This window comes from Numenius arquata, chromosome 7, assembly GCF_964106895.1.
Source record: "Numenius arquata chromosome 7, bNumArq3.hap1.1, whole genome shotgun sequence".
NCBI lineage: Eukaryota > Metazoa > Chordata > Aves > Charadriiformes > Scolopacidae > Numenius > Numenius arquata.
Genome location: NC_133582.1, coordinates 20,814,276 through 20,841,828, shown reverse-complemented (window position 1 = coordinate 20,841,828; position 27,553 = coordinate 20,814,276). Strand labels below are relative to the sequence as shown.

At 34.9% G+C, this 27,553-nt stretch overlaps 1 protein-coding gene across 1 annotated transcript in view; it reads left to right on the top strand.

Annotated features, from left to right (window-relative positions):
- TBC1D32 (TBC1 domain family member 32) overlaps positions 1–27,553 on the top strand; it is an 80,011-nt gene that overhangs the window by 28,043 nt on the left and 24,415 nt on the right. Inside the window, exons 21-27 of the mRNA XM_074150340.1 lie at positions 699–817; positions 1,440–1,556; positions 4,991–5,079; positions 15,258–15,380; positions 16,568–16,676; positions 17,478–17,571; positions 26,991–27,116. Of these exons, the coding sequence (XP_074006441.1) occupies positions 699–817; positions 1,440–1,556; positions 4,991–5,079; positions 15,258–15,380; positions 16,568–16,676; positions 17,478–17,571; positions 26,991–27,116 (777 nt within the window). The remainder of the gene's footprint in view (positions 1–698; positions 818–1,439; positions 1,557–4,990; positions 5,080–15,257; positions 15,381–16,567; positions 16,677–17,477; positions 17,572–26,990; positions 27,117–27,553) is intronic.

Sequence of the window (27,553 nt, the reverse complement as noted above, 5' to 3'; positions counted from 1 at the left end):
GAAAGCAGGGAGCAGATCTACTTGAGGAGTAACCCATCTGTGCTGTTTAAGGTTCTTAGCCAACTTGCTGCTTCTTATGGCCCTTGGCATCAAAGACAAATGGTAGACCAAAAATAATCAGCATTAATTTTCAACCTTTAGAGGAAGTTGTGCAATGAATATAAAGTTTGTATTATAGCTATAACTTAGATTTGGAGGTTTCAGAGTAGGATGGCTATCTTTTCTCTTCTATTTTAACATTTAACATTTTAAATTCAGCTAGTAATGCTTCGCTTAAAAAGATTTTTCCAGTCCTTAACTTTTCATTGTGCTGTTTTCATTTACTAATGAGTTATAATAAATCTGTATTTTTAAAACCACAGAGCTAATGCTAGCTAAAGCTTGATCTGTAGCAGTCAGCAGCTCATTTACATGGCAGTTATATAAATATTGTACTCCAGTGTAATAATCTTTGCTAACTGTTGCTGTAGATTTTAGATTGGATATAGTAGACTGCTGCAGAAAGGTAGTTTGACTAAAGGATTGAGAGTAGCAGGGAGAGTAACACTCAGGCAGTCTATCTCATGAAATTTTAGTCCACAATGTAGAGAATTTTAAGAATCTGAGTTAGAATTATGGTGCAAAATGTTTTTTTACTATGAAAATTGTTTTTCTGGTATTCTTGCCATTCTGATGATTAGAAGAAAAATTTGTTTTAGGTTTCATAAAGGCACTTGTAACTGAATTATGGGCTCTTTTGGAGTGTGGAAAAGATGATGTGAGGATAACCCAACCCAAGTCTACTCCGGTTGACCCTATTGACCAAAGCTGTCGAAAGGTGAGAAATTACTTAAATCTTCTGTATTGGCATGGAAAAAAGCACGTCTGTATTTCAGATAGGATGATACATACGTTTCTGTAAACTTTTATCATGACTATACCTGCTTATTGGCACATGGAGCAAAATTAGTGTAATACACTAGCCAAATGATGACTGGAAGAATTCTTGTACTGCACGGCAGGTAACAATGCCAAGGATCCGTTAAAGTCAATATAAAATAATAAATAACAATCATGACAAAAGTGAAAGTCTTAAAATATTGCCATCAGTTCATGTCTCTTATTACTGTAGTAATAACAAGGAGAGTGGTGTGCTTTAGAGTATGCTGTCTCTCTACATTTTAGAATTATGTGATAATGAAAATATTATAATTTTCAAAATTGCTTGTAAAATTCGACAGATAATACATATTTCACAGATACTACTACCATTTTAGATTATATAGACACTTGCTAGGGTTTGCAGTCTTATTTTGGCCAGCTCTGTGAAGTTCAGCCTACAAAGAAGGATAAGAACAAACTTAAAAGTTAATGGCAAATAATGTTTAAAGTTTATTTGGTTATACTTAACTGATTAACATTCCCTTTTGTCCCTCCTTTTTTTTTTTTTCTTTCTCTAGCCTTTTCTGTCTCTGATAAACTTACTCACTTACCCTGCAGTTTTTGAGCTCCTGAGTAAACAAGATATACCAAATAAACCAATGTATTCACTCCGCGAAGTACCTACAGATATTATTGTAAGTATAGTTTTTTTTTTGAAAGAAAAATACTTCTGTGAAGACATTTTCCTGACAAAATGTTATTGTAATAATAGAATAAGATTTTTCTTCTTACTGAAAGATTTTGAAATTTTCTGCATTTTGTATTATATACAGCATGAGGGCAGTATATGCACATATCACTTCATGTTAACCTAAATTTTCAGTTTGAAATCCTAAGGATGGTATAAAACTTGATGCCTAATTTAAAGATCATCTTTCATGACTTGTGTTAGAATTGTGGTTTTCCATGGAAAAAAAAATTTGCCTACAAAACTACCTCTCTATGTGCATGTAGATACATGCTGGAAAATCTCTATACTTGTATTTTATATAATATTGCTTTATCACACTGTCTGTGCATTTAAACAAAAATTAAGAAAAAAACACCAGACCAAAACCTCAGGCTTCCTCAATAGCACAGATGATGCACACACAGAAGAAATCACTAACTTGAAAGTTACTGAGTAAGGCATATTTCAGTCCTAAGAAAAATGATGTTACCATTTCTGTATTTAGTATTATTTTGTATTAGTTCATCCAAGTGCAATCAATTTATTTTTTTTTTCATCTACAAAGCATAGGTAAATTTAATCTGTGAGCTTGACTGGCAGTTAAAATCAGATCTTTCTTCTAATGAGCTAGCACTTTGAATTGCTGTTGTGTTAAAGAGTTTGTTTAGTGCAAGCTGTAGATTGGTGGTAGTTAAGTTGTTTAGACAGCGTATAGAATAATCATGCACTTTATGTTTGGAAGGGATTTTTGTAGTTCTTCTTTGTAACACTGGTTGATTTCAGGAGAAAATGGGATGATAAATTTCATTTTTCCAATACACTCAATGTTAGTGTGTCGACCTATGGATAGTTCTGTTCAGTCAAGTTTTCTGAGCCACTTGCAGCAGGGGAGATAGATATTTGAGAGCTTTCAGATTGGGGTTGGTCTTAAGTAATGATTTTCGTGACTTTTGAAAGCCTATGTTGTGTTGGCTTTTGAATTAATTCAATAGTTTGATAGAATTCTCTAGTTTTCCACAAATAACAATTCTGATGTAATTGTTCAAAGCTCCCTGGACTGTTACAGGTGTTTTGGATGGGGTTTGTATCTCATACTGTGCAACAGTGGGTTTTGTATGCCTAAGCTAGACATCCAGGGTTATGTGGTTAACAGAAGGGAAATAATTCAGTTCATCAAATGTTAATTTAACATATAATGGCTAAGTCTAAGTACTCAGAAAACTTCTGGGGTTAAGCGGACATAAAGATTTGTTATAACTATGGTTTTGGGCAGTGATTACAGAAAGCTAAAGATAAAAAATTTATGCAGGTGTAACTATGGTTGAAAGCCAAGTAAAAGCAATTTCAGTGCCACTAGAAGACTTGGTTAGGAGACCTAATTGCTTTGTGTGCTTCGTTTTTCTATATTTCTGAATCATGTCACATTGCCACAGAATCTCACTTGTAGTATTTATGCTGAACTATATTTGATAATGCAGAGAGCTTAATCATCTTTGTATGACATTTATTTCTTAAAGACACAGGATTTAAACATTTTCCTCCTTTGTATTTTTGGCTAACCGGTTGCATCATTGACTGAACAGATTTTCAGTTGAGCTTTTACTACTTTCAACTGTTGACTAATCGGGTTTTTATTTTGTGCCCTTAAAGAAAATTTTTCTTAATACATGCCAGTTTTTTTTTTTCTCTTTGCCATATAAAAATAGTTTAGAAAATGGAGCAGATGAATAAGGGTCCTTCTGTCTGCCTTCACTCTTCCTTTGAGAGGTTCCACAGTGCACATATTCAACAGAATCTGGCTTGGAAAGTACCCTCCAGATCTGTAGCTTTGAAAGACATGTTTAAGCAGGTGAAATTCTTTTTTTTGCCTTTTTTTTTTTATTCCCCGCAGTGATCATGGAGAAGTTTATATTTAGATGGTGTATCTTAGGTATTCAAAGTAGATGACATTCTACCTGTAGTATTTAAGCTATGCACTGTAGTTGAGCACTGCAGATTTATCTGCACATTTTTCTGATCCGACTTTGTGCTGGAGCTGGTTCACTGCCTTCCTTACTAATATCCCAAATCACAGGTTGGTCTGTTTCTCAGTAGTCCTTTGTCTCTGCCTGCTCTTTCTACTCTTTTGCAGGCTCCAAGCTTTGATGTATAGATGAGAGAAGGAGGTTGTTGGCAGAGAAATACCCCTTGGCATTTAACTCTTTGCACCTGTAAATATCTAAAGAGCCCTAAACCCTTGCTTGCATTACCAATTTTATGAACAGCCTTGAGGTCAGAGTTTAATTATTTTATTGTGAATTTCATTGTGAACATACCATGTGGAAAAAGGACATTCTTCACAGCCCTCTCCCCTACCACCCAAAAAAATCTATTAGGTAAAATAGGGTTTCACTGTATTTTAAATAACAGTGCATTTTATGAAGACAGTTTACTCTGAGAAGATCTAGAGTGTGGGTTTTTTTGTTTTTTTTTTCTTTTCTGGTACTGGGAGTTTTACTTGTGATGTTTACTTTTCTCTGTGTTGAAAAACAGAGCTTTGGTTGATTTCATGAAAGTATGGATCCTAACTTTTCTCTCATATCATATTGAAATGACTCATTGATCTAAGCATTTGAATAATAACTCTCTCTGCTGTCTCTGAGACTATAATTCTTAAATGTGGAGAAAATAATCTGGATTAAATCCAAACTTTTAAATACAGCCTATAAGACTTTGTAGTTTTTCTTCTGACCATAGCACAGCAATCTGTCTCTGAGATGATAACATCAGTGAATTTTTTTATGCATTTCTTGGTCTTTTAATGAAATAATTTCTTCAGAAGTGTTTTGGATATGCAGTGAACCAGAGGGGAAGATAATTAGATTGGATTTGTGGAAGAAGTGGGAAGCAGCCACAGGTGGTTGTCTATTACATGAGATGCTGTATGATGAAAGATGTAAACCTCAACATCCAAGCTAAGCCTTGTTACACTGAAAATAAATGGCTGTGTTTTGAAGCATGTAGTACTAACAAGTGTTAGAAAGGGTATTATACTAAAGGATTTGCTGTTCTTTTCATTAAAATAAATTTATACACATTTCAAACATACAAAACCCCCAGTTTAACATTTTTGTTGTGGTTTAATACTAAATAAAAACTAGAATACTTGATATGCTAGGATCTTTTTGTATGTTTAGTGATTTATTTTTTTTAAATGAGTTTTTTTTTTTTTCCCTCTAACCTTCTGTATGGTTTCTTTTTACCATTGACTGTTATGGTGGAAAGCCCCTTTTACAGAAATAATTTCAGTTTGCTGTTTAATAAGAGGCCTCATTTTAATAGTTTCATAGGAATGTTTACTATATGTGCATAAAATAAAATATCCTACATGAGTTTTTTACATTTGTCTTCCTTCGGCAGGATATTATTGACAGGCTTATAATTTTGAATTCAGAAGCTAAAATTCATTCCTTATTCAGTTATGAACAATCACATATCTTTGGTCTGAGGTAAGATGCTCATTTTTTATTCTCTGGTCACTAAATAGAATATAACATAAACTAACATAACATAAACATTAAACATAAACATTTAGAATCAACTAAATAGAATATAACATGCTTGAATGTGTTGCTTCTGGTAAGATAACATTGTTTGGTTTTTATTATGCATGAAGGTGAAATTCCTCCTTTTTAACATAAGAAGATTAAATGAAAAATGGCCTACAAAATGAGAATAGCAGTGAATCTAATCTTATTACCTGTAAATGAATATATTGTAGTATGATAAGCAGTAATAGAAATTGCATGTTGTTATTTTGCCTAGTTCATTGAAAAGAACGTGGTACGTCCACTGTAGTGCATAAAACAAAAATCATACCAAAATACTAAAATAAACAAGGTATTTTTTACCATTTTACCATTTACCATATCAGTTTGGTTTATCTAGTCTCCCTGTACTTAGTTTTGTTTTTTTTTTTAATGTATTGGTTTAATTATCACCAGTTTCACCAAAACTAACTTTGAGAAGGAGAGTAGCATTTGATCCCAAATATTTCTAGAACCTGAAGGTATGCTTAATGCTCATGCTGTCATGCTCATGTTTTGTAATATTTAGTGCTTTATAATATTTTAATAGAAATTAGTGTCTGCATTTTTCTCTTTTCCGAAGTTGAGTGTATGAATCCTTGAATTCACATTTTTGTTATGAATATATTTTGTGCAATTGAAATAAAAGCTCTGCTGGATTTTGCTTCATGGTACAGAAAACTTTGATAATCTCTCTTGGGCAAGATATAGCACAATTGATTAAGTACTGCAACATTAGCTTTCTGCAGCTGAATTTGTACTTAGATATCACAGTAAAATTATTTCATACTATATATGAATAACCATAAGATACAGTACAATTTGCTGATAAGGATGAGCATGGGGGAGGTGAACAGTAACAGAATTTGGAGTTGGGAGATATATGCTTTTGTCATATAAATCAGAAGTTATAAATGCTATTTTGAAGGAAATCACTGGTTGAGTAGGAATGAGAAGTCCTAAAATGAAATTTGAAAAATAAGATGTTATTCTTCATTTAGGATTATATTGACTCCATAAAAAACTTCATAGAACTCCCATTGATTTAATTAAGGATAAGGGAAAGTGAGATGTTTTATAGTTTAAAATAACAGTTGGATTTTAGATTGTGTTCTACCTTTATAAGTTAAAAGAACAGATTTCTTCTATGATGATATTAGGAACCCTCATAAGGTATAGGCAAAAATGAATTATTCAGTCTGATTGTATAGGCGGTTGACTCCCATGCTGTAAGAAGGAGACTGGCACACAAATAAGTGGATCATGTATTGAAGTTGTGTTGAATGCTTACAATATTTTTAACAAAGCCTATACCCTGTGAAGCAACAGAACTACCCGTAACTACACATATGAGCAATGTAACAAGCTCATCTGTAATCCTGTAAAAGAAGCTGTGTTGTTACACAGGGGAGATGAGCTTCAGAGTTCACTGTGGTAATGACATCTGCTGGACACTAACAAGTCAAAAACCAAGTGAAAATCCAGTCAAAATGCCAGATTTCAAGAAACGATTAAGTAGTATTTTCAGTATGGAAACCTACTCATAAAAGTGGTAGGTATCTTAATAACTAGTAATCAGAAAGAGGAAAATTTTTAAAAATGTTTAAATATAATTTTCAATAAATGCTTCGTGTTCTGCAGGGACTTCTGGAATCTCAGTGATACTTGATTTTTAACAGATTCAGTCATTGGGGTGTTATTGTTGTTTGGGTTTGTTTTTGTTGCTTTTTTTTGTTGTTGTTCAAAAGCCCTGTTCCTTCCCCGCCCCCCCCCCCCCCTTTCATTGCCTTTCTTATAAAAGAAAGGAAGATACAATTCTAGGGATTTTAATATGGACCTGTGTAAACTACAAATAATGTGAGACTGTTTTCTTATTGATTAAATGGCTTTTCATGTGGGGCTTGCTGTAAAAATGCTTTTTGCAAATAATAGAGAATTGGCACATATAAGCCTATTATTATGACTAATTCAACTGCCTGCACATGTTTTTATTATTACGTAGTTATTCAAAGTTCCCTGTTAAAACGATACCAGAATTCTGGATGATTCTGGAATTTTTTGTGATTACTGTATTGTTTACAGTATTAAGGCTTGGAAGAAACTCTAGGCTATATTATCTGAGGATGAGGTAAGCAGTTCATTTTAAATACCTTTTGATACCAAGTTCCGTGAGCTTTTCTGTGAGCACTGCTGACAGCAGATATGCGCGTTCTGTAAAGTGAACTTTGCCTTGCGTAGTTGGTTTGCTCCTTGACCAAATTTCTTCAAGAATACCAAATTCAGCAGCAGTTAGATCAAATAATATCAGATGCTTAACAGATCTGAAAATTTAGAAAGTTAATTAGAGCAAAAGATCTACATTTCTTTTTGCTGCTATGTAGAATTAAAATATTTAAATGTTTATGGTAACTGCAACACGAACTAACAGTTTTGTGGCCGAATGATTTTGGTGAAAAAATTGTCTAAAAATATTTCTTTCTGCTAGACTTAATACCAATAGTACAGCCAAATGCACATTCTTCAGTAGTTCACAGATCTACACAGCTGTATAGTTTGTTATTTGGTCACGTGTCATTGTACGTGTGGCTCACCCGGAGCTGAATGCTGAACTTCAGATCTGTTTTAACTTAGAGGGCTCTGAGGTCCTTTAACCTGCTTTTATTGTTCAAAAGAGTTACAAATTTGCTTACGAATGTTAAGCAACTTCTGCAATTTAGAACTTGTCCCGGTTTCAGCTGGGATAGAGTTAATTTTCTTCCTAATAGCTGCTGTGTTTTGGATTTAGTATGAGAATAATGTTGATAACACGTATTGTTTTAGTTGTTGCTAAGTAATGCTCATATTAAGTGAAGGACTTTTTCAGCTTCCCATAGAAGCTGAGAGGGAGCACAGACAGGACAGCCTGGCCAAAGGAATATTCCAGACCACAGACATCATGCTCGGTATATAAACGGGGATTCCCCAGTGGGCAGGAACCTGCAATCCCTGCTTGGGACGGGCTGGGCAATTGATCATTGGGTGGTGAGCAATTGCACTGCGCATCACCTGTTTTGTGCAGTCTTTTGTCATTATTATTGTTGTTATTTTCTCTTCCTTTGCTGTCCTATGAAAATTTTTATCTCAACGTACAAATTTTATATTTTTTTTTTCCCCTCATTCTCTCCCCATTCCCACTGCAGGGGTGGGGAGTTGTGAGCAACCAGCTGCATGGTGTTTGGCTGCCCGCTGTGTTAAACCACAACAGGACCGTGCTTTTCTTCATGTGTATACCGTGCTTCAGTGACTTAAAATTATTTTGGTTACTAGCTGTGTTACTATAGACTATTTCCACAGTCTGTTTAATCCAAAAAGCACAGATGTATCTATTTGTTTTTAATGTTAATATTGCATTTTGTGGTGGATGATTGTTTTCATTTTGAATAAAATAAGTATGAATACTGAATTCTGAACTATTATTACGAAGGACAGTCCTGCAGAGGCTCCGCTGTCAACTTTCCTTTTCAAGCTTGCCCATTCTGAAGAGTGGTGTGCATGCAGTAGAAATCCAAGGGACAACGTGGGGAAGGTAGATAGGGTTTTGCATAGCCAGTATCTCTCAGTCTATAAAGAATGCTCCTACAGTGCATTGATACAAACTAGGTCCTGTGTGATCAAAGTAAAATACTTAGATTCAAAGCAAGTTGTAGCCTAGTGCAACTCTATTTTTTGTAATTCTTAACTTGGAAGTATCTTGGTCTGAAGAAGAATCCTAGTAGTTTCACAGACACTGATCTGGTATTCCTTTAATTGCAGCTATTGTGTGCATCTAGGATAAGTTTCATTCACATGAAGTCTCTTTTAAAAATTATTAATTAAAGGGAAGCCTTAGGCAATACGTTGGAGATAATAGAAAAGTGAAAGTATATAAACAGTTCCTAACTTGTGTATACAAAGATTTTCAAAGTGTCAGTTCAACTTTCAAGTTCAAAGCACATTTGTACTTACTAGAAGCAGGAAGTTTCTCAATCGGCCAATATTGGTTGATAAAAGAACACTGAAGGCTGTCTCAGCTACTCCTTTGTACAGCCTGAAAATCTGGGTGCACAAGAACTGGTGCAAAAATTCTCAGTAGTCTTTCTATTTTAGAAGATTCTGAACTTAAATTGCTGTCAGAGCACAAATCCTAGAGAAAGGGAATTCACAGCAGTAATCAAAGTAATACATTTTTAACATAATAAACACAGAGAATTTTCTTAATTTAGTGATCAGCTTTATTTCCCTTATACAAGTGTACCTATTGATTTTATCTTACAAATTATTTGATGGGAGAGAAAAAAATTTCGTAAAGGTGTGACACTAGAGATCTTAACCATCTCCCTTTCAAGGCCAAGCTCTTTGAATCTCTGTAACTTGTATTAAGAAAGGCATTAAGTAAACAGCTGTAACATTATTTTTCTTTCAGACTGATTAATTATATGGCATCAAGGCAACTTATCTAGTATTTCAGTATAGTGGATACATCCATGAGTTGTAAGTTTTTACAGCCTGCCAAGAAAATATATGCATAATATATATTTTAAAAGCATCTGCCTACAGCATTATCCAGGCATTTACATATTGCTGTTCTCTCTATTCAGAAACTCAATTTTCAGTGAATGTCAGTGACGCTGTGTTAGCTCGAATAAAGTGTGGCAAAGTACCAGATTTTTACCTTCAATAATCAACCGTCTTTCCCTAAAGAGTATTAATGTTCCAAAATAAACTCAAAGATACTGAGTCAGTTTACATAAAAAACAGGAGAAACAGTATTAGTGGCAGCAGGCATAGACTGTGGGCCTACAAAACTAGTAAGGGAAAGATTTGGGAAAGAGAATTTCAATGGCTCACGCTATATTGACATCAAAATCAATCAGCATCTTGAAATTTGCCTCAGAGCAGTATGTATTAGTCAAAATTTGATTTAGTGCTCTCCAGTGAATTCCAGGTGAATGAATCTCCTACAGGAGCTGGGAGATGAACAGGCATGTGAGATAGGCAAGAGACAACTTTGTGGCTTTAGGAAATACAGATAATAAGCACCCGTGCATTCTTTTTCATTGTGTTTTCATCTGGATTGTAAACACACCCGCTGCATTTTAATAATGACGTAGCTTCAGCATATGAAATAATTTTTTCCCTTAATTGTACTTACCTCATGTGTCTTGTTAATTAAAAGAATGTGTGATTTTAATGATTACAACACAATGGAAGGAGCATTAATTATCTTGTTTTCTAAAGGTAGAGGATATGAATCCTGATGATTCTTTTTCCTCAGGTCAACATGCTATTTAGATTTATCCTCTCTTTCTCTTTATCAAAAAGCATTATGAGTAGCAGAAGCTTTTTGAAAATGTTCTTACATAATTCTTTAAAATCTCATTCATTCTAAAGTGAAGCAAGACTTTATTTAAAACTGGTTTTAAACAATTTCAGTTTCCCCCTTAGTAAGAGCGTGCCGTGTTTTCTAGTTTCATGTTTTCTTTTCCATCTTCCTTGCAGAGCCAAAAATAAGGCTGTACCTCTTACTTTCCACATAACTTTTTTTTAAATACACTTATAGCCCATGAACACTGTTGTCTAATGTCACTGATGAATCTTTTTGATCACTAACATTTGAAGAACAGGCTGCTACATCTACTCTTGCAATAACATTTACCACGCTATTGGCTGGATGTACTGAAGAAACCCTTCTCATGCCACATCCTTGTGGCATTCAACATCTTTATGTCTTTGTGAAGGGAAGAAAGCCATGTTCATAGAGTTCCTCCTCTCGGGGGTATGGTGAGAGAGGGGAAGAACTGAGCCTGACAGTATTTATTTCTCCTTCTGCATCTACCAGATAAGAATTCTTATGAGGGAAGCATGAAAAACTATGTAGTTCTCCAGTTATTTTCTATCAAACCTTTTTCAATTAAATGAGAACTGATTGAGGTAATAATTAATTAAGGATCCATTTTCTGTTATTTTAAGTGTGTTTTCTGCTTAGTAAGTGATATGTAGTTCTTTGGAAATGAACGTCTTCCTTCCAAGTGTGCATGCTGGATGTGGGTGAGGGAAAAGACTCTGCAGTAGTGATCACTGAACAGTGCACATGTCCTGTAAATCCTTCACCCCTGTTTAATAGTCCAAAGGTAAAGGAAGACAGAGTCTACATTAGTAGTGATGAGGATTTGCAAGGGGATTATTTTGGCATGCTTCCACATCATATAGTTATACTGTTAATTTGGTTTTTTTGTTAGTTTGTATGTTAATAGAAATTTGTTAGGTTTATTCATCTAAAATCTTATAAAAAAAAACCTTAATAAAAGAGGAATAGCAGATTATGTCACTTATTTGTTGATTTTTTTTATTTTTTTTTTTAACTTCAAGGAAGGAAATTAAAACACTTCCTTCAATTTAAAATCTGCTTCACTTCTGAGTCCTCTAGACTGGCAAGCGATGCTTATGAAAAGCATTTTTGTTTAGCTAGGGAAACTCTTCTACCATTAGCAATCACATTACATGTGATTTGTAAGTGCATTGGGTAGCAAAAATGCTGTAGGTGCTCTTTTGAAAATCTTTTCATGTGGAAAACATCGTAAGGAATACATCAGTCTCTGAGTTTTCTTACTGGGAGAAACATGACTGCCCTGCGGTAGTAGCTTCCAGTGCCCCAGGCATCGGAGGTGTAGCTCAGGGTATTGATAAATGCTCTTGTCATGGTTTCGGCTGTGATGAAGTTGACTTTCTTCCTAGCAGCTGGTATAGTGCTGTGTTTTGGATTTGGAATAAAAATAAGTGTTGATAAAACATTGATGTTTTGGGTTGTTGCGAGGCTCTTAAGGCCTCTTCTGCTCCTCACGCCACCCAGCCAGCGAGTAGGCTGGGAGGGCACAAGAAGTTGGGAGGGGACACAGCTGGGACAGTTGACCCCAGCTGGCCAAAGGGATATTCCATACCATGTGATGTCTTGTTCAGTGTATAAAGCTGGGGGAAGAAGAAGGAAGGGGGGAGACGTTCAGAGTTACAGCGTTTGTCTTCTTCCCAGGTAACCATTAGCTGTCCTCATAACGGGTGTTTTTAGCAACTCAGAGAAATTCATAGGTGGCTTAACGATACTGTTTTCAAGTGAAGAAATTTAGAGAGGCAACATAAAAATTAACAAGTTTCTTTTAGCAGCTAAAATTATTTATTAGCTGTTCTATATCCCATGAAGGACCTTCTTTTCTGCTGTAGTTAAAGATGTCATGATTCCACCTATCAAAACCGAGGAGATAGTCAGTTTACAAAGGTACACAAGTATTAGTTAGCATGCCTTCTTTCAGACTAGAGATTTCTACAATGAAGTGTTAGTTGTGAAATTATAGCTGAAGGAGAATCCAGCGAGCAACATCAAAGAAAGACAGGGATGACATAGGACAGGAAATGCAGAGTTCAGAAACAAAATTACTTATTACTACTATATTTATATATATGTATTTTGAGTTTTCTGAGTGTCTTTAAAATTACTGTTCTATAAAAGACTGCCTTCAGATAACCTTTTATTTTATCTGTATTGCAGTTTGTTTCTGGGAATATGGTGTACCTTATTAGTAGTTTTCACAGAGTTTTAGAATTGGGGTTGAAAGGGAGATTAAAGATTGTGTAGTCCAGCTGCTCTGCTCAGAGTGGGTTTGACTAGAGAGCACTATTCAGGGCTGTGTCCAGTCTTTTTTACAGTGATCTCCAAGGGTGGTGATCCTGTAACATCTCTGGGCAACTTGTTCCACAGTTTCATCATCGTCACAGTCTTGTTCTTTCACTGGGTATCACTGAGAAGAGTCTGGCTCCATCTTCAAACTCTCCTGTGAGGTATTTATACACAATGACAAGATCTCCCCTGAGCCTTCTCCAGGCAGAGCAGTCTCCGCTCTCAGCCTCTTTCTCTGTGTCAGATGGGCCAAGCCCTTAGTCATCTTTGTGATCTTCTGCTGGATCTGCTGCAGTGCATCCATGTCATGCTTTTATTGGGGAGCCCAGAACTGGACCCAGCTTGACCTCACCAATACTGACAGATGAGAAGGGTCACTTCTTTCACATGACTTTCTGGCAACGCTCTTCCTTACACAGCCCAGGATGCTGTTGGCCTTCAAGGCATGTTGCTGTCTCATGTTCAGCCAATTATCCCCCAGGTATAAGACCTTGCATCAAAGCATATCTTTCAATTTTCAGCAACATTTAGCTTGAGAATTCTGCTTTAAAAACAAAATTTTTATATAGATCTTAAAAAGATATGCTTTATTGTATTATATCTGTCAGGGTTTTATATCTTTTCATAACCATGCACTCCTTATAGATAGGATGTTGAGCTGGGTGGTCTGATCGAATTCTTACGTTCCAAATACAATTAAAAACAAGCAAAAAAGAAAACCTCCACAGCCATATACAAGCTTGCTCACAAATATACACACTTTAAAATGTGATTTATTTTTTTTTTTTTTAGTTTCAAACTTTAGTCTTTGGAATGTAAAGCAATGGAATATTACTTTTAACCAAATATCTATACTTCAGTGATGGCATTTTTAAATTAATTTTTCCATGTAGATGAGAATTTCATTAGAATGCTCCAGCAGTTAGGCTGCTGGAACATAACTGCTCATGTTAGATCTCGTATATTTTTTCATTTACCTTACCACTATGCCTTCTACCTAGCTTTATTTGCCAAACCATAAGTTTGTTATATTTTTTTTTGCTCTGCCTTGTGTACCAGAGGGGGTGTTATAAGCATTCTCGGCCATCAGTCTTCTCCCAAGTGGCTTTTAACTGCTGGAAACAGGTTCTTTGCCATTTAAAGTCATCATACTTAACTGAAGAAATGGTCCATCTTCATAATGGTTTCAGTGCCCTTTTTTGTGAATTTTTCTTATATATAGTAATAAAAAAAATTATATTTGAACTGTCATTTCTTCTGTGATTTAAAACAGATCAATGACAGGAAATAGTTAAGGTAAAATAAATAAAACTTGAAGAGGACTGAAGCTGAAAAGATCAAGTTATATTAAAAAAGCAACAGAAAAGAAACACCACAATTGTGTGAATTTGCAGGTGTTAAATTATCCAGAGAATGGCTTGCAAATTTTTACTATTGTCACTAGAAGTATATTGGGAATTACATGGAAGAAAATAAGCATTGACTAGCAGACTACAAATTTCAAACAATATGTGTTCTCTAGTTCATATCAAGTCTTATGTGTATGCAAAATATAATGCTGATCAGTTGTAATTTATGTTATGTTTTATGACTGTGATAAAACAGAAAATAAAAATAGCACGAAGAATGTTTAGTCATTTTATTTTCCATGAACAGGAAGCCTTCAATGAAATTATTCTGTTGCTGTGTTACAGTTGAAAAAAAAAAAGTAATATGATTTGGATTGCCCTGCGTCACATTTACATAAAATATATTGGAGTACTTTCACTGTTAATGTGCCTTGAAGTTATAAAAGAAAATTGCATGTAATGTGCTGTCATGTGCTCTTGTGTTTATTAATTTCATTTACCATTGTTTTGTGTTTCTCTGAAATAAAAAAAAATATGTTTTTGTTAAGTTAAATGTTCAGGTGCTTTTGAACTGTGTTAAAATTGATTATACAGAAATGCTTAAAAGCCTGTTTTCTAAAGGAAAGATGTATTTTTATCTCGCTCCCTCCCCACTTTGGACAACCTGATTCTGAGTTGCCTTACCAGCCTATTATTGTATAATTTCTTCAGATTTCACATGCAATGTCGTATTAAGTCTGTGTCACTTTTGTAATTCTGTGATATAAACTCAAAAGCAGACTGATCTGACTGTGAATATTTTCTCTGGTAGTTCAGTGCACACAAAAACCTCTGTTGTGAACCATTCCCTGTTTGCTCAAGGCTGTGCCACTTGAGTGCCTAAAAACAATATAAGAGTGTTCATGACCCAGTTGTGTCTGGGTATGTTTCAGACACTTCAAGTTTTTTGGGGTTTGGGTTTTTTCTTTCCATTTTGAGATCTCATAAACATGTTCTTCTTTGTCTTACTCTGCATTACTGGATTCCTGACTGATGTGCTATCATTTCACTGTGTCCTTCTGCAGGTTGTTAAATGTGCTTTGCTGTGAGCTCAATACCCTTTTACTCTTGGAGACTCAGTATAAAGTGTCACAAGTTTTACTAACTGCTCAGGAGGAAAATGTCACAGAAACTTCAGAAGGACCAGGGTAAGCAGTGACTGACGTAAAAGTGATTTTAACTATCAAACATTTCTCCGGAGAACAAATACCTTAATACTTTAGTGGCTTTCAACATACAAATGCTCTCACTCAAGTTGGCTTCTGATGTGCTTAAGTTTACTTTCATATGGGTTTGTCATCAATATTTTTCTCATTTTTTTGTTTGTGTCAATCTTAGATTATTTCTTTAAAAAAAGTGCAAAATTTCGGGGTGTAAATATGCCTTTTAATTTTGGTTTTATATTATACTTTCATGTTATGCGTGTAATATAAAATTAGGGTATTGTTTTCATGTTAATGAATTAAAGGCGTCATCAGTACTTTCTTTTTTTTGTATTTTGTTTCTTTTTTATTTATAACTTAGTCAACTCTCCAACTACTGTGACTTTCCATTGCTGACTTTTAAATAAAATTGCACAATACGTTGTTTCAAATAGGAAAGTTTATTTTGGGGACAGAAGTGGACAGTCATTTAGTCACAGACATTTTGTCCTTTCTCTCAGCATGCTGAATTTTAAGAACTTTCCTCTTACTCTTTGCTACATGGGACCAGTACAGAATTTAAATCAAACAGTATGGGTAAAATCTCAGCAGATACAGATATTATATGCCATTTGAGGATGAAACGTACTGTTCCTTAAGAAGGAAAAAGTTGTAAGAAACTTGGTGTATAAAAACTGTTTCCTTTAAAAAAAAAAAAACACCTTGAGCTACACAGTGGCTTCAGTCAGCAAGTTGGCTGTGTGTTAAGTTATGAATAACCTTGCTTATTTATGACAGTACAAATTTGCTGGTAGGCCAAATAAGGAGTAAATTTTGATGGTCCATTAACTGTCTCTGCCCTAATTACTGAGCATGTGGGTATAACAAAGCTTGTGAAGTTTTCTTGTCTCTTTTGTCCCCTCGTTGCTCAGATGTTTGTGATCAGCAGTAGGTAAGGAAGTACGAAGTTAAGATAATGCTTGCAGACATCTCAAAATACTTTATGTTTATTTCTTTATGCCTGTGTTTTCCACACTTTACTGTACATTACATATACTGTAATTCCAGTATATTTCTCAAGGTATTCTTGCTCATTAAAGTTTGTTGAATTAAACAGTTGGTAAATTGAAGTGGTTCTGATTTTTGGAGTTTTTTGCAGTTTGTTTGTTTGTTTGTTTGTTTGTTTTTCCTAGTGATTTTATAATTGATGGTCTATCAGTGGAGAGAAACCATGTTCTTGTAAGGATAAATCTGATTGGAGGACCAAAGGAAAGGATTTTGCCTTTGAGAGTACTAGATAAGGTTAGAATCTAAATTTTAACAGTTTCTCTTTCCATAACTCCTGCCTTCATTAAGTGAACAGTTTTGCTGCTAATTCACCATGAGGAATATTATTTAACATGAGGAAGTACTGTCCCACCTTTAAATTTATAAAGGGCTAAAATTTTTAAGAAGTGATACACTGAAAAAATACATTGTTCCCACTCTCTGGAGATTGGCATATGTCTAGGACATACCACATTCCGATGAAATGTTTATATTGCTTCATTTTTAATATTTCTTTTTCTGCTGTGAAAGTGAATGCAATTTGTCTTTTCTTTACTTCTATCTTCCTGAGTTTTCTTTTTTCTGAATTTGGGTTTTCATCTGCAGTATGTAATACCTGGAGCTTTCATCGATGTTCTAACAATACAGTGTTTGTTAACCAGCTCCTTTAAATGTTCTGCTTCTCAGTGACTGTCAGTCTCAAAGATGAAATGTGAATTACTGTCAGCACAGCAAAGACAGCTAGATCAATGTATAAAATTGGAATACAGTTTTGTGGGGTTTTTTTATTATTTTTATAAAAATCTGCAATTTCCTTTTTGGTTGAAAAAAAAACCCTGTAAAATCAAAACTGTTACTGGTATATACTGGAAAGAATTCTGGCTCAAATGCTTTTTGGATTTTGTATCCTTTAACGTTTTTTTTAGTTATGGAATATCTCACTGCAAATTGTAGTATCAAGCATAATTTCGGTGCATAGGCAATAAACCTGTGTGTTACCAAGCAAATGCTATTAATTATTCTCCTAAATCAGTTTCTTTGTGGTCCTGTTTCTAGGGTAATGATCCATATCGTTGGCCAATGTTTTCATCATTCCCTTTGCCAAAGTGCTATCTTGCAGAAATTCCTAGGAAAGCTGAATTCAGGCAAGGTACGTACAAAGCATGCAAGCAGTGTACATGTCAAACAAGCATCTCTGTTGATTTTTTTAATTTTTTTTTCCCTTCCTCCTCGCCCCCTTCCCCTCCATCCTCCAGATTATAATCTTATATGTATTTAAGGATTTTTTTTTTTTATTGTTGACTGCGTTTGTAGCTAAATAAATTGGTTTGGTTTTGCTTGTCTGCCTTTGTGCAACTGTCAATCTGCAAAGCTCTGTTTAGTAATCTAATTCGTACGCAAACTTCAAGATTAACCTTTTGGCTCGTCTCAGGTGGGTGACTCATGAGATGCATTTATATCGTCTCTCTAGTAACTGAAGGAAGACAGTATGGTTAAGCTACAAATTTTTTGTACAGTATTTTCATGATTCAGATCCCTGTGTTTACAAAGCTTGGTGGTGTGTGAAATCGACAGTGTTTAGGATAGTTGGTTTCTGCATTGAACATCAATTTGGAATGTAGGCAGACTGAAGAATCCTTTGAAGAACTATCTAGGCAAAGCAGTTTAATTCATACAGAAAAACCATTTTAAGGTTTTAATTTGCATAGACAATGCAAAAGAATCTGAGGAATGGTTTATAGTTAATAAATAATTATTTGTATTTGTTCATGTTTACTGTATCTTTGAGATGTGCTCATTAGAAATTATTTGTGAGTTTCCGTAGGAGGTGTAGATTTTCAAGTGATAGAAATTCTTCATTAACTGTAGAATACAAAATTGTTGGTTTATAAATATTTAGAAAAAAAATTAAAAAAAAGGTGATTTTGTTTTCTGACAAGAGGAAAGGCCGTGTAGTTATAAAAGGAGGGAGTTTTCTGTATCTTAACTTTAGCAGTACTGTTCCAGGCTTCCCAAGGCAATTTTCATGAGACAGCAATCAAATCACCATAAAGTGGGTGCCCAGTTGTTTTAAATATGTCTTCAAGGAGTCAGGTAGTATTGCTCTTGGACTGGAAAAGCATATTTTATTGTAATCCGCAGAACCTCTCTGTTCTCTTGTTCAGAGCAATTCTGTTGCTCGTAGTTAACCAATGGGATAATGGAATAGAGATTGTAGTTGTCACTTTTGTGGATGACAACCAGCTGGGAAAGCTTGGGTAAAACTTTTGGACTAGCAGTAAATTTGCTGAAATGAAGGTTTGCAAAGGTTTGCAAACATGTTTGATGAAGTATTCAATATTTTAGTTTAAAATGACATTTTTGATATTAAAGGTAACTGAAGTAAAAGACTACATAACCGAAAAATAAACAGAACATTTAGTTTTGTAGTCAAACAAAATATTTTGTTTGCTGTTTGAAAAAGAAGGAAAAAGAAAACATTGAAAGTATTCTCTTCCAGTTCTCATTAAAAAAAAAAAAAAAAGTATTCGTCCACCAAACGGTGAATTTCTGATTTGCCAGACTGAGGCTTTCAGGATGTTTAAGTTACTTTGAAAGAATGTGTCGGAACAATTAGATCAAAAAATGAAAAGAATGAAATGCTTGGAAAAAACCAAATCAAGAGCATAAGTAAAAGATGGGGAATATCTGAACTGTGTTCAGCACTACAGTGTGGCACTGATAGGAGCGCTCTTTTGCAAGAGAAGTTAAAAATATGATTGTGAGAAAGATCTGAGAGTTACATTTATACGAGACGGACGGTGATCTTTGTCAGTTGAAAATGGTGAGTCCTTGGGTGCAGTATCTCTAGCACAGGCAATGCAGTCTGAGGAAAATGGATACATTTGAGGGATTCTAGAGCACAGCTACATATCATGTCTTTGAAATGTGATATGTGAGTATAGATTGAAATAATTGGAACTGGCTGATGCTGAAAAGAGAAAGGTCATGACAGTCTCTTAGTATGTTAAAAGCAGTTATAAGGAGGACAGATTGATTGTTTTCTATGTCCCTGTGCAGAAAAAAGGAATAGTTGGCTTAATTGTCAATAAAGATTTGTTACAAATAAATAAATAAGCATTCAGTAGGATACATCTGGAAGTCATGAAATCATCATTGGAGGTTTTAAGAACAACTTCTTTGATGTTTTGAATATTCAGAATTCATGTTGTGTGTTATGCAACTTACTCGCAGGTTTTAATAACAATTTAGGCAAATACTTGTTAAATTTTAATTCTGCTTCACTGCAAGGGGATGGACAGGGTTCACACAGCCATGCAAACAAACACTTGTGCATGACTGCTTTGTTGTGTCTGTCGCTGAGGATCGAAGGCCGGCAGAAGGTTTCTGCGATTCCCTGGAGCTATCTGTGTTCAGATTTCATGCTGTGGTGTTCCATTACGTAACCTGTGTGGTACCATTCCTGTCCTCTTTTTGGGGTGTTTCTATTACGTGAATAACTAAGACTGCTAGATTCCTATTACTGTTAAAGAACGTACAGTTTCTTTCACTGTAAAGGCTGTAACAGTAGGTTTTATTCTGTCTGTCCTGATCTCTTATTTACCTCCTCTCTTATTAACGGTGTGACATGGACTCCTGAAGCTTACCTCTTCCTTCTTCTTTGAAAATTGGTCCTGTGTCCATCATGCAATCATGATGTCAACTCTAAAAACATAACCTGAGTTGATTTTTTTTTTAAATAAAAAAAAAAGTGTCTGTAATACGGTTATTGGAGTTGGCTGGGAGGAGAGGGGAAAAAAACGGGTTACAGATGTGCACTCAGATATGATATTGCTGTCTCTGAACATGTTTCTCTTCTGACCCTCCCTTCAGATGGAGTTGAAGGACAGATGCAATAACAGAACCTTTGTTTCCCAGGGGTGTCTCTCCAGTAATGGAAGTTGTCTTTCTGAGTGCAGGCTGAAATTACTCTGAATGTTTTGGAACTAGCGTGTGACTATTGCTCGCAGAAAAGATTATGTGCTGCTGAGGTCAGGGAACAGGAAGCTTCATTTCCACAGCCCTAGATGTCATGTAGCCTGTGACTGCATCTAGTAGAATGGAAATCATAGATAAAACCTAAAGCAGCACATGAGGGGTGGTCACTGAAAAAGTGTTATTTACACCAAAATTTCAGTGAAGAAAACATGTAGCACTGGTACTTTTTTGGTTGCTCAGTTTGGGGCGGGAAGGGAGGAGGATTAATTAGCTGTATGAAAAAGCAGAGCAGTCCTAACTCTGCAGAGTGTCTGGAACGTTTGTTTCCCAGCACCAAGGCCTGAAGACTGCATCTTGAAGAACTTTTTTTTTTAAAGCACTTGCTGTTATTTTGTCCTGATGTAGTGCTCACAGACACTGGGAACTGGATATTTTGCCTCATTGGATCAAAAATGAAACTCATAATCTATGGTGGTAAAATTAGTAATTACATTGGAGTAGTGGAGTAATTCCTCCGTTTCATGATGACACTTCTAATGGGTAGACTCACCCAAAAAGTATATTGGTATTTGAGGAAAATCTAAGTGATTCACTCTTTGCAAATATGTGCCCTGGTTTTGCAGATGTTAGGTGTTTGCCTGTATGGTATATGTGTCTGTAGGAAAGGATATATGGAAAAAACCCCTTGCTTGGTTGTGTATTAATGTGCATCAATTATTTCAGCTAGTATTTAGAGTTGGAAGACTATTGGATAGCAGTATATTAATGGTTCTCTTCTGTCAAAGATAATTTATAGTGAAGCTTAAAAAGATTTATGCAGATCATTATGTACGTGTGGAAATTAATTATGCCATTTCCACCTGTTTACACTGCAGTGAGATACCCTGTTGCTTTTCTTTTGTCTTAATTGTTCAATTATTATTTCAGTAAGATAATTTGAGGAGGAACTATTAAGTGGTTTTCAGAGTGATATAGTCCTTTGTTATTCAAGATACAACTATTAATGATCTTTTTACTTGTAATGTTAACTACACTGTAGGTTATTAAAAGTTAAACTCTTTAGAACTGTATTAAAATGTAATATTCACTCTTCTATTTGCACAGATCTGTTTCCCTTTTCTTCTAGCTCTGCAGTTACAACAGTTGGTGATGAGTGTGACTGATGAATAGCGTCCATAAGTGTCCTGTAATGACACATTCACTGCTTAGCATTTCCACATACATTGGCAACCCATTATTCACTAATCTTTACTCTCTTCTTGACTCATACAGTCCAGAATTGCTACCAAAAATCTTCTGTGATAATGTTCTTAAAGTCTTTTGATGTTTTATCTCAGCCACTGTTCTCAGAGTTCATTGCTTTGTACTCTTTAACTTGAATGGGAACGTGCTGCCATGTTTCTGTTCAGTTTTTTTGTTTTATTTTGTTTTGTTTTTTTTAAATAAGATTTCTTTTCAGTCATGGTTGGTTGCGTGGGTTTTTTTGATATCTGCCTGAAACTAGTACTCTCATTTTAATTTTTTTTTTCATTTTCTCTGTCAAAGAACTGGCTATATTAGCTTTCCTGTTACCCCTTATAATTTCACATAAATGTCTTCATCACCTGCACTTCTTTGACTTGTACTCCCTTTTATATTTGGCTCAGTATTCATATATGAGCCTGTTGTCTTACACTGTTTAAGAAGTCTACTCAATGAATAAAAGATGAAAGAGAAGTAAGTCAGAAATATAGATGGGCTTTCCTGAAATATATATCCTTATATGGGTTTGTTTTCATGTAGTAGTCAAATATAATATAGTCAGGTTATATATTATCTCTAAATTTAGATTTTGAATAAGATACTCATGCATTTATAGGTCTTAGTTTCTTAGTCACAGAAAAACACTCATCACAAAACACAATCAGATGAGAAAAGGCTTGTGGCATTTCTGACATTTTTCTAAAACATTTATGAATTTTCCTAGGTCTTACCTGCTTTAGACACAAAAGGTAGCTGAAGAATTATTTGAAGAATTACAAAGCAGCATCTTTTAGGGAATGAGATCAGTTTAAACTTGCAGAAATTATGATGTGGTGGTTCAGATTTCATACATGCAAGTAACTGTAGGTTATTTATAGTGCAGTTCCATAGTTTCATAAACTAGTAAACGTGGTTATTTTTCTTGACAAGGCTACACAGAGCAACCAGTGCTAGCATAAAGGAAGGGGTGGGATGGCAAAATACAACCACATATGAGGAAGAAGGCAGGACTGCAGCATTAAATTGACATAAGTTTCTCTTCAACTACACTTGTTAGGGTTGAACATATTTAAAAGCTCGCTATTATCAGAAGAGGAAGGTTTTACTCATTTCCTTCCTCACTTTTTCTTTTCTTTCTATTGCTGGTTGGTTTGGTTTTTTTTCTTCCTCTGTTCCCTCACCTTCTGTCCTTCACCTCCTTCAGCAGTTCTGGTATTTCTTCCAGAAAAAGACAGTAATTCAAGTAATTAATGTAGGATAACTAGTGAACCCATTTAGTGATGTACAAAAAAGAGAGGAAAGAAGAGCAGGACTTCTCTCTCTTGGGATTGACGTGTTTAGAACACCTCTAGAGATAGTGTGAAAGCCCACCCTCAGTAACAAGCAATATGCACAGTCCAGGACTGTGTGGTAGTTGGACTTCCAGCTACATGGTGGGCAAGTTACAGTTGCCTACTAACTTGTGAAAGTGAGCTGGCATTTATTTGACATGATGAGGTTTTTGGTAGAGATTTTCATTAAAAAAACAAAAAAAAACAAACCCAAGGTTTTCTTTTTTTTCTATTGTGATGACCCGTTGGAGGATGTGATAGTCTGTGTTTAAGGGCAAGCTAAAAGAGGCAAGTGGTTTAGCTGGAAGAAAATAAGATGCTGTAAGTTGCCACAATATGATACCAGTTACCATATGTAATGGATGTAGTCAATACGTGGTTCTGCCGTAGTATCTTGGTTGCATGGATCTTAAGCTTTTTTCTCTGTCATTTCAGTTTGAACATTCCTGTGCACGCTCTAAGGATCCTAAGTCTTGTATCCTCCTTGGCTGGGAGGAAAAGAATCCACTCATTATATAAAATGAGTTCTTGTTTTCAGTAGGTTGCTTGCCTGTCACTATTCTAATGACAGAACACATATCTGCATTAGCTATATTTGGTACATATTTCAAGTTGCTTAAGTTCCTTTTTTATTAAATATTACCTTCCCAGAGGAACCTTAAAGCAAATACAGTAGTCCATGGTCTCTAGCAAGATTTCAGAAAATACTGTATATAATACTGTAATCTTTATTTCCTTATTTTATTGTTGGAGGATAAATTAAGAGTGTAAAAGATTACATATTTAAATAGTACAATTTTAGATGCATTGAAGCTACTAGATATTAGCATGTGCGCATTTCAGCAATCACAAAATAAAGATTTAATTTTGTAAAACCTGCAGGAGAGGAAGAATATTAGAGAGGCAAAGTGTGCAAAGAAAAACAGGGGTCAAATTCAGAAACCAGAAGGAGGCAGCAGAGGTGAATGGGATGGGATCTTGAAATCCTGTTTTCTTGAAATTATTGGAGGATGATTTTTAGTGGTTTTATTTCCTTCAGAGGAATCAAAGTTTCATCCTGGTCTCATATAAGTTGACTGATTAGATCTCAGCTTGTAGTCTCTGATCTTAGTCTGACAACCTGAATTTCTGCAATCCTTTAGGAAGTAAAATAACTATTTACCTTTTAGAGGGGTGTTACTTTGCAGTCTAAGATTTCCTTCAATAGTGACATTTTTAGCAGAAAAGAGCAGAGAAAAATCTAGGAATCCCACTGATAATACTGTAAGAGTAAATCCTTCTTCACATTCAATTTTCATACTCATGTAAGCTGTTCTAAGCATCAGTGCATGTTATTTGGAAAGGTAATAACTGAGGACTTATTCCTTTGTTATCCTCAAATAATTTTCAGATTAATTAATTTGAAATCATTATTAATGATAATAATTAAGTTACTATAATAAGCTTCTTTTGAAATAGTAGGTATTGTATAATAAATTCCAATGACAAGGAGACAATTTACTGATTATAAATCATTAAGGTCCTTAGATCAGCTTAAAATAAATTATATGCAGTATTGTAGTTCTGTTGAAAATATTCTAATCATCTTAAAAGAATAAGATAATTTGAAAATAGCATTTTGTTTGTGGAAACAATTAAGTTTTATTGTAAAACTGAAATGCTATAAAGAAGTAAAAGTAACAGCAAATATTTAAGTAGCCATAGACTGGCTCAAACAATTGTTGAATCTTTAATCAGAAGTCGCCTTTCATGACAGAATTCAGTGCTATAGTATCCAAAATGTAGAAACAGAACAAAGGAGAGCTTGCAAGGTACGAAGAACTTTCATCACTTTAGTGAACAGTGAGTAGCAGTGTAGACTGCGATCCTTTCCTGATGATGGGAACTGCATGGTTCCACAGCAAAGGGACTGTGCACAACGGGAGTGCATGTGCATTTACCTTATTACAGATAACAACTTTTTTTCCCTTCAAGTTGACCAGAAAATTTTTCATAGCAGCATCAAGTACTTTGGGAACCAAGTTGCCTGAAGAGAGGCAGTGTAATTGATTGTTTCTATTTTGGAGGGGTCAGTATTGTCTGTTAGAAAACTGAGTTTGATCAGTTTTATGTTACATAAAATTACTTAAAAAAATTACTTGGCATTTGAACTTTAAATTTGTTCTGCCTTCAGAAAAATAGAATTTGGATAGTCAGCCCTTCCCAGTATATTCACATTTTTTAATAAATGTTGCACATGGGAAGAAATTATTTCCTTTTTTATTTGCCCAAGCATATGTATGCATTATTTAAATCTCTACCTTGCATATATTATTTAGTGTGCTGTGTCATCATGCATCATGGTAGCTTGCTAATATTCATTGTTCAGTGCGAATTCCAAGATAGACATTTTGGTTGCAAAAGATGTTTGATTTAAAGAAAAAATTCTTAAGGCTTTAGGTACAGACATCTTATTGTTGAAAGCCAACAACATTTTCATGTATGATTACATGTTGCTGGTTCTACATTTGTCACTGTGCTGCTTCTGTTTTCAAACCTCTGTGAGATTCAGCTAGTTGTGAAGTTTACTGCCTCAGTCTGTGATACTTTATTCTACAAAATTGGTAAAGTATCTGTAATTTCCTCTAACTTAGTAGAAAACAGAGGGGAAGAGGGGCTCTCTTTAGCCAAGAGAGAAGAGAACATACTGTCCTTTTGTTATTGCATCAATGGCAATTTTAATTTTGAAGGCATCTCCCTATTGTAAAGAGTGAATGTGTCTTTAATAACAAGGTAAAAGTAACAGTAAGGAGCGATCTTTGAAATTCTTTCTTTGCATTTAAAAGGAATCTTTCATAAAAATCTTTTTGTAAACTGTTCCACAAATTTGTTTTATAAGCAAGCTGAACATATAATGAAAAATGTTATCTGATACATTTGTGCCTCAGATAAAAAATGTACCAAAAAACTGTGTTATAATAATGCTCAGGTAAAAAAGTAAAGCATTCAGAAGTTAGAAAATGCCTGAATTATATTGTTACAGCCTCTGACAGCACCAGCAAGCAGCCTGTGGCCCTGGGCTGGAGCATGTTGGGTCTACCTACATTCTTCAGAAAACATTTAAATCTCTAAGTTTCTCTAAATATTAACACGAAACCTGCAAGGTGACATTTCAGCGACAGCAAAAGTATACTTTTAGTGTAACCTTTTGTACCAGTTTTAAGTCCTTGTGCTAAAGTTGGGAAACACTGGAGATTATCAGCAAAGCTAATGTAAGAATTCTCATAGCATGGGCAGCCCAATGTATTTTCACAAAATCTGCCTAGCAACCTGAAGGCATACACATATATGCCGTAATATCTGTCCATAGTAGAAGCATCTGAAGGAAACCTGCTTACAGAAAGAAGCAGTAATTTTCTATGGAACCTTATTATGTTGCTGTCTTAACAAACTTTATTTCCTGTTCTACAAAACAATGCTGCCACCTCACGGTTTTATTATTAAGCCAATGATATTTGGTGGAGGATCTTTGCCTGTCTTCCATTTTAGATTCTCAGTGCTGAAATCATACAGAAACACCAAACTACTTTCTTTAAAATATCTTTCCAATTCTTATCATTTCAGTACAGAGGAGTAATAACTTTAGAGGAGTTATATAAAGTGCCTCAGTAATGTCATAAATGTTCAAAACCCAGCAGTAACTAGAATGAATATTTCTGTTCTGTATAAAGCAGAATGTCGTCAGCTTTAGGACTGCTTCTCTGGTTTAATTGTCATAGGATAAGGGATATTTATTTAGTTTTTTCTTCCTAAGGTATGAGGTCTGCCAAAATTACTGGGCAATGAGAGGGCTCAGCTGCGTCTGTTCTTCTTCTGTTCTTCATCGAAATGGTTTCTAGTTTCCAAATGCATCTCCTTCTTTCTACTGTACTCTGTAACTAATAGCTTATTACTTACGTACTAAGTTTAAAAGAAAGAAAAAAAGAAAAAAAAAAAAAGCCAAGATTATAATTACAGACTCATTTTTCATTTCTTCTAGATAAAGATCTTGACAAGCTTTTATCGCTCTTAAAAAGTCCAGAGAAGCAAACTGGGTGGAGAGAAATTTGTAGAAAACAGTTCTGCAAAGTCATGAAAGCCAGAGCAGATGTCATCAGTGGCACCAGTGAGTATCACTTAACTGAGTTTAACAAAGCAGGCAAACATAAGGCCACTAGTAAGCAATTGTTCTTTAAAGTTTCATTGAGGATTCCATTATCTAAACAAGTAGTCAATAATTTTGTGTTAATTATGAAAACTATTTCAATGGGCTTTTCCTGAGGAAAAAAAGGTTTATTGCTTATGTCTTATTTTTCTCTCTTTGTGGGCATCGTACTTCCGCGTTGACTGTTTTCAGTGAAGTTTGATACAGAAAGAGGGCTCAAATACAAGTCTTTGTTTTAGGGGTCCGTTACTGAGATGCTGAGAAAATGGAAAAGAGAGCCTGAGAAAAAACGAACATTTCCCAGAAATCAGTGAATGATGCTAAGGTGGTTTGGGAAACTATGTTAATGGCCAGTTACAGTAAAAAAATTCAGAATTAAGCCATAATAAACATCAAAG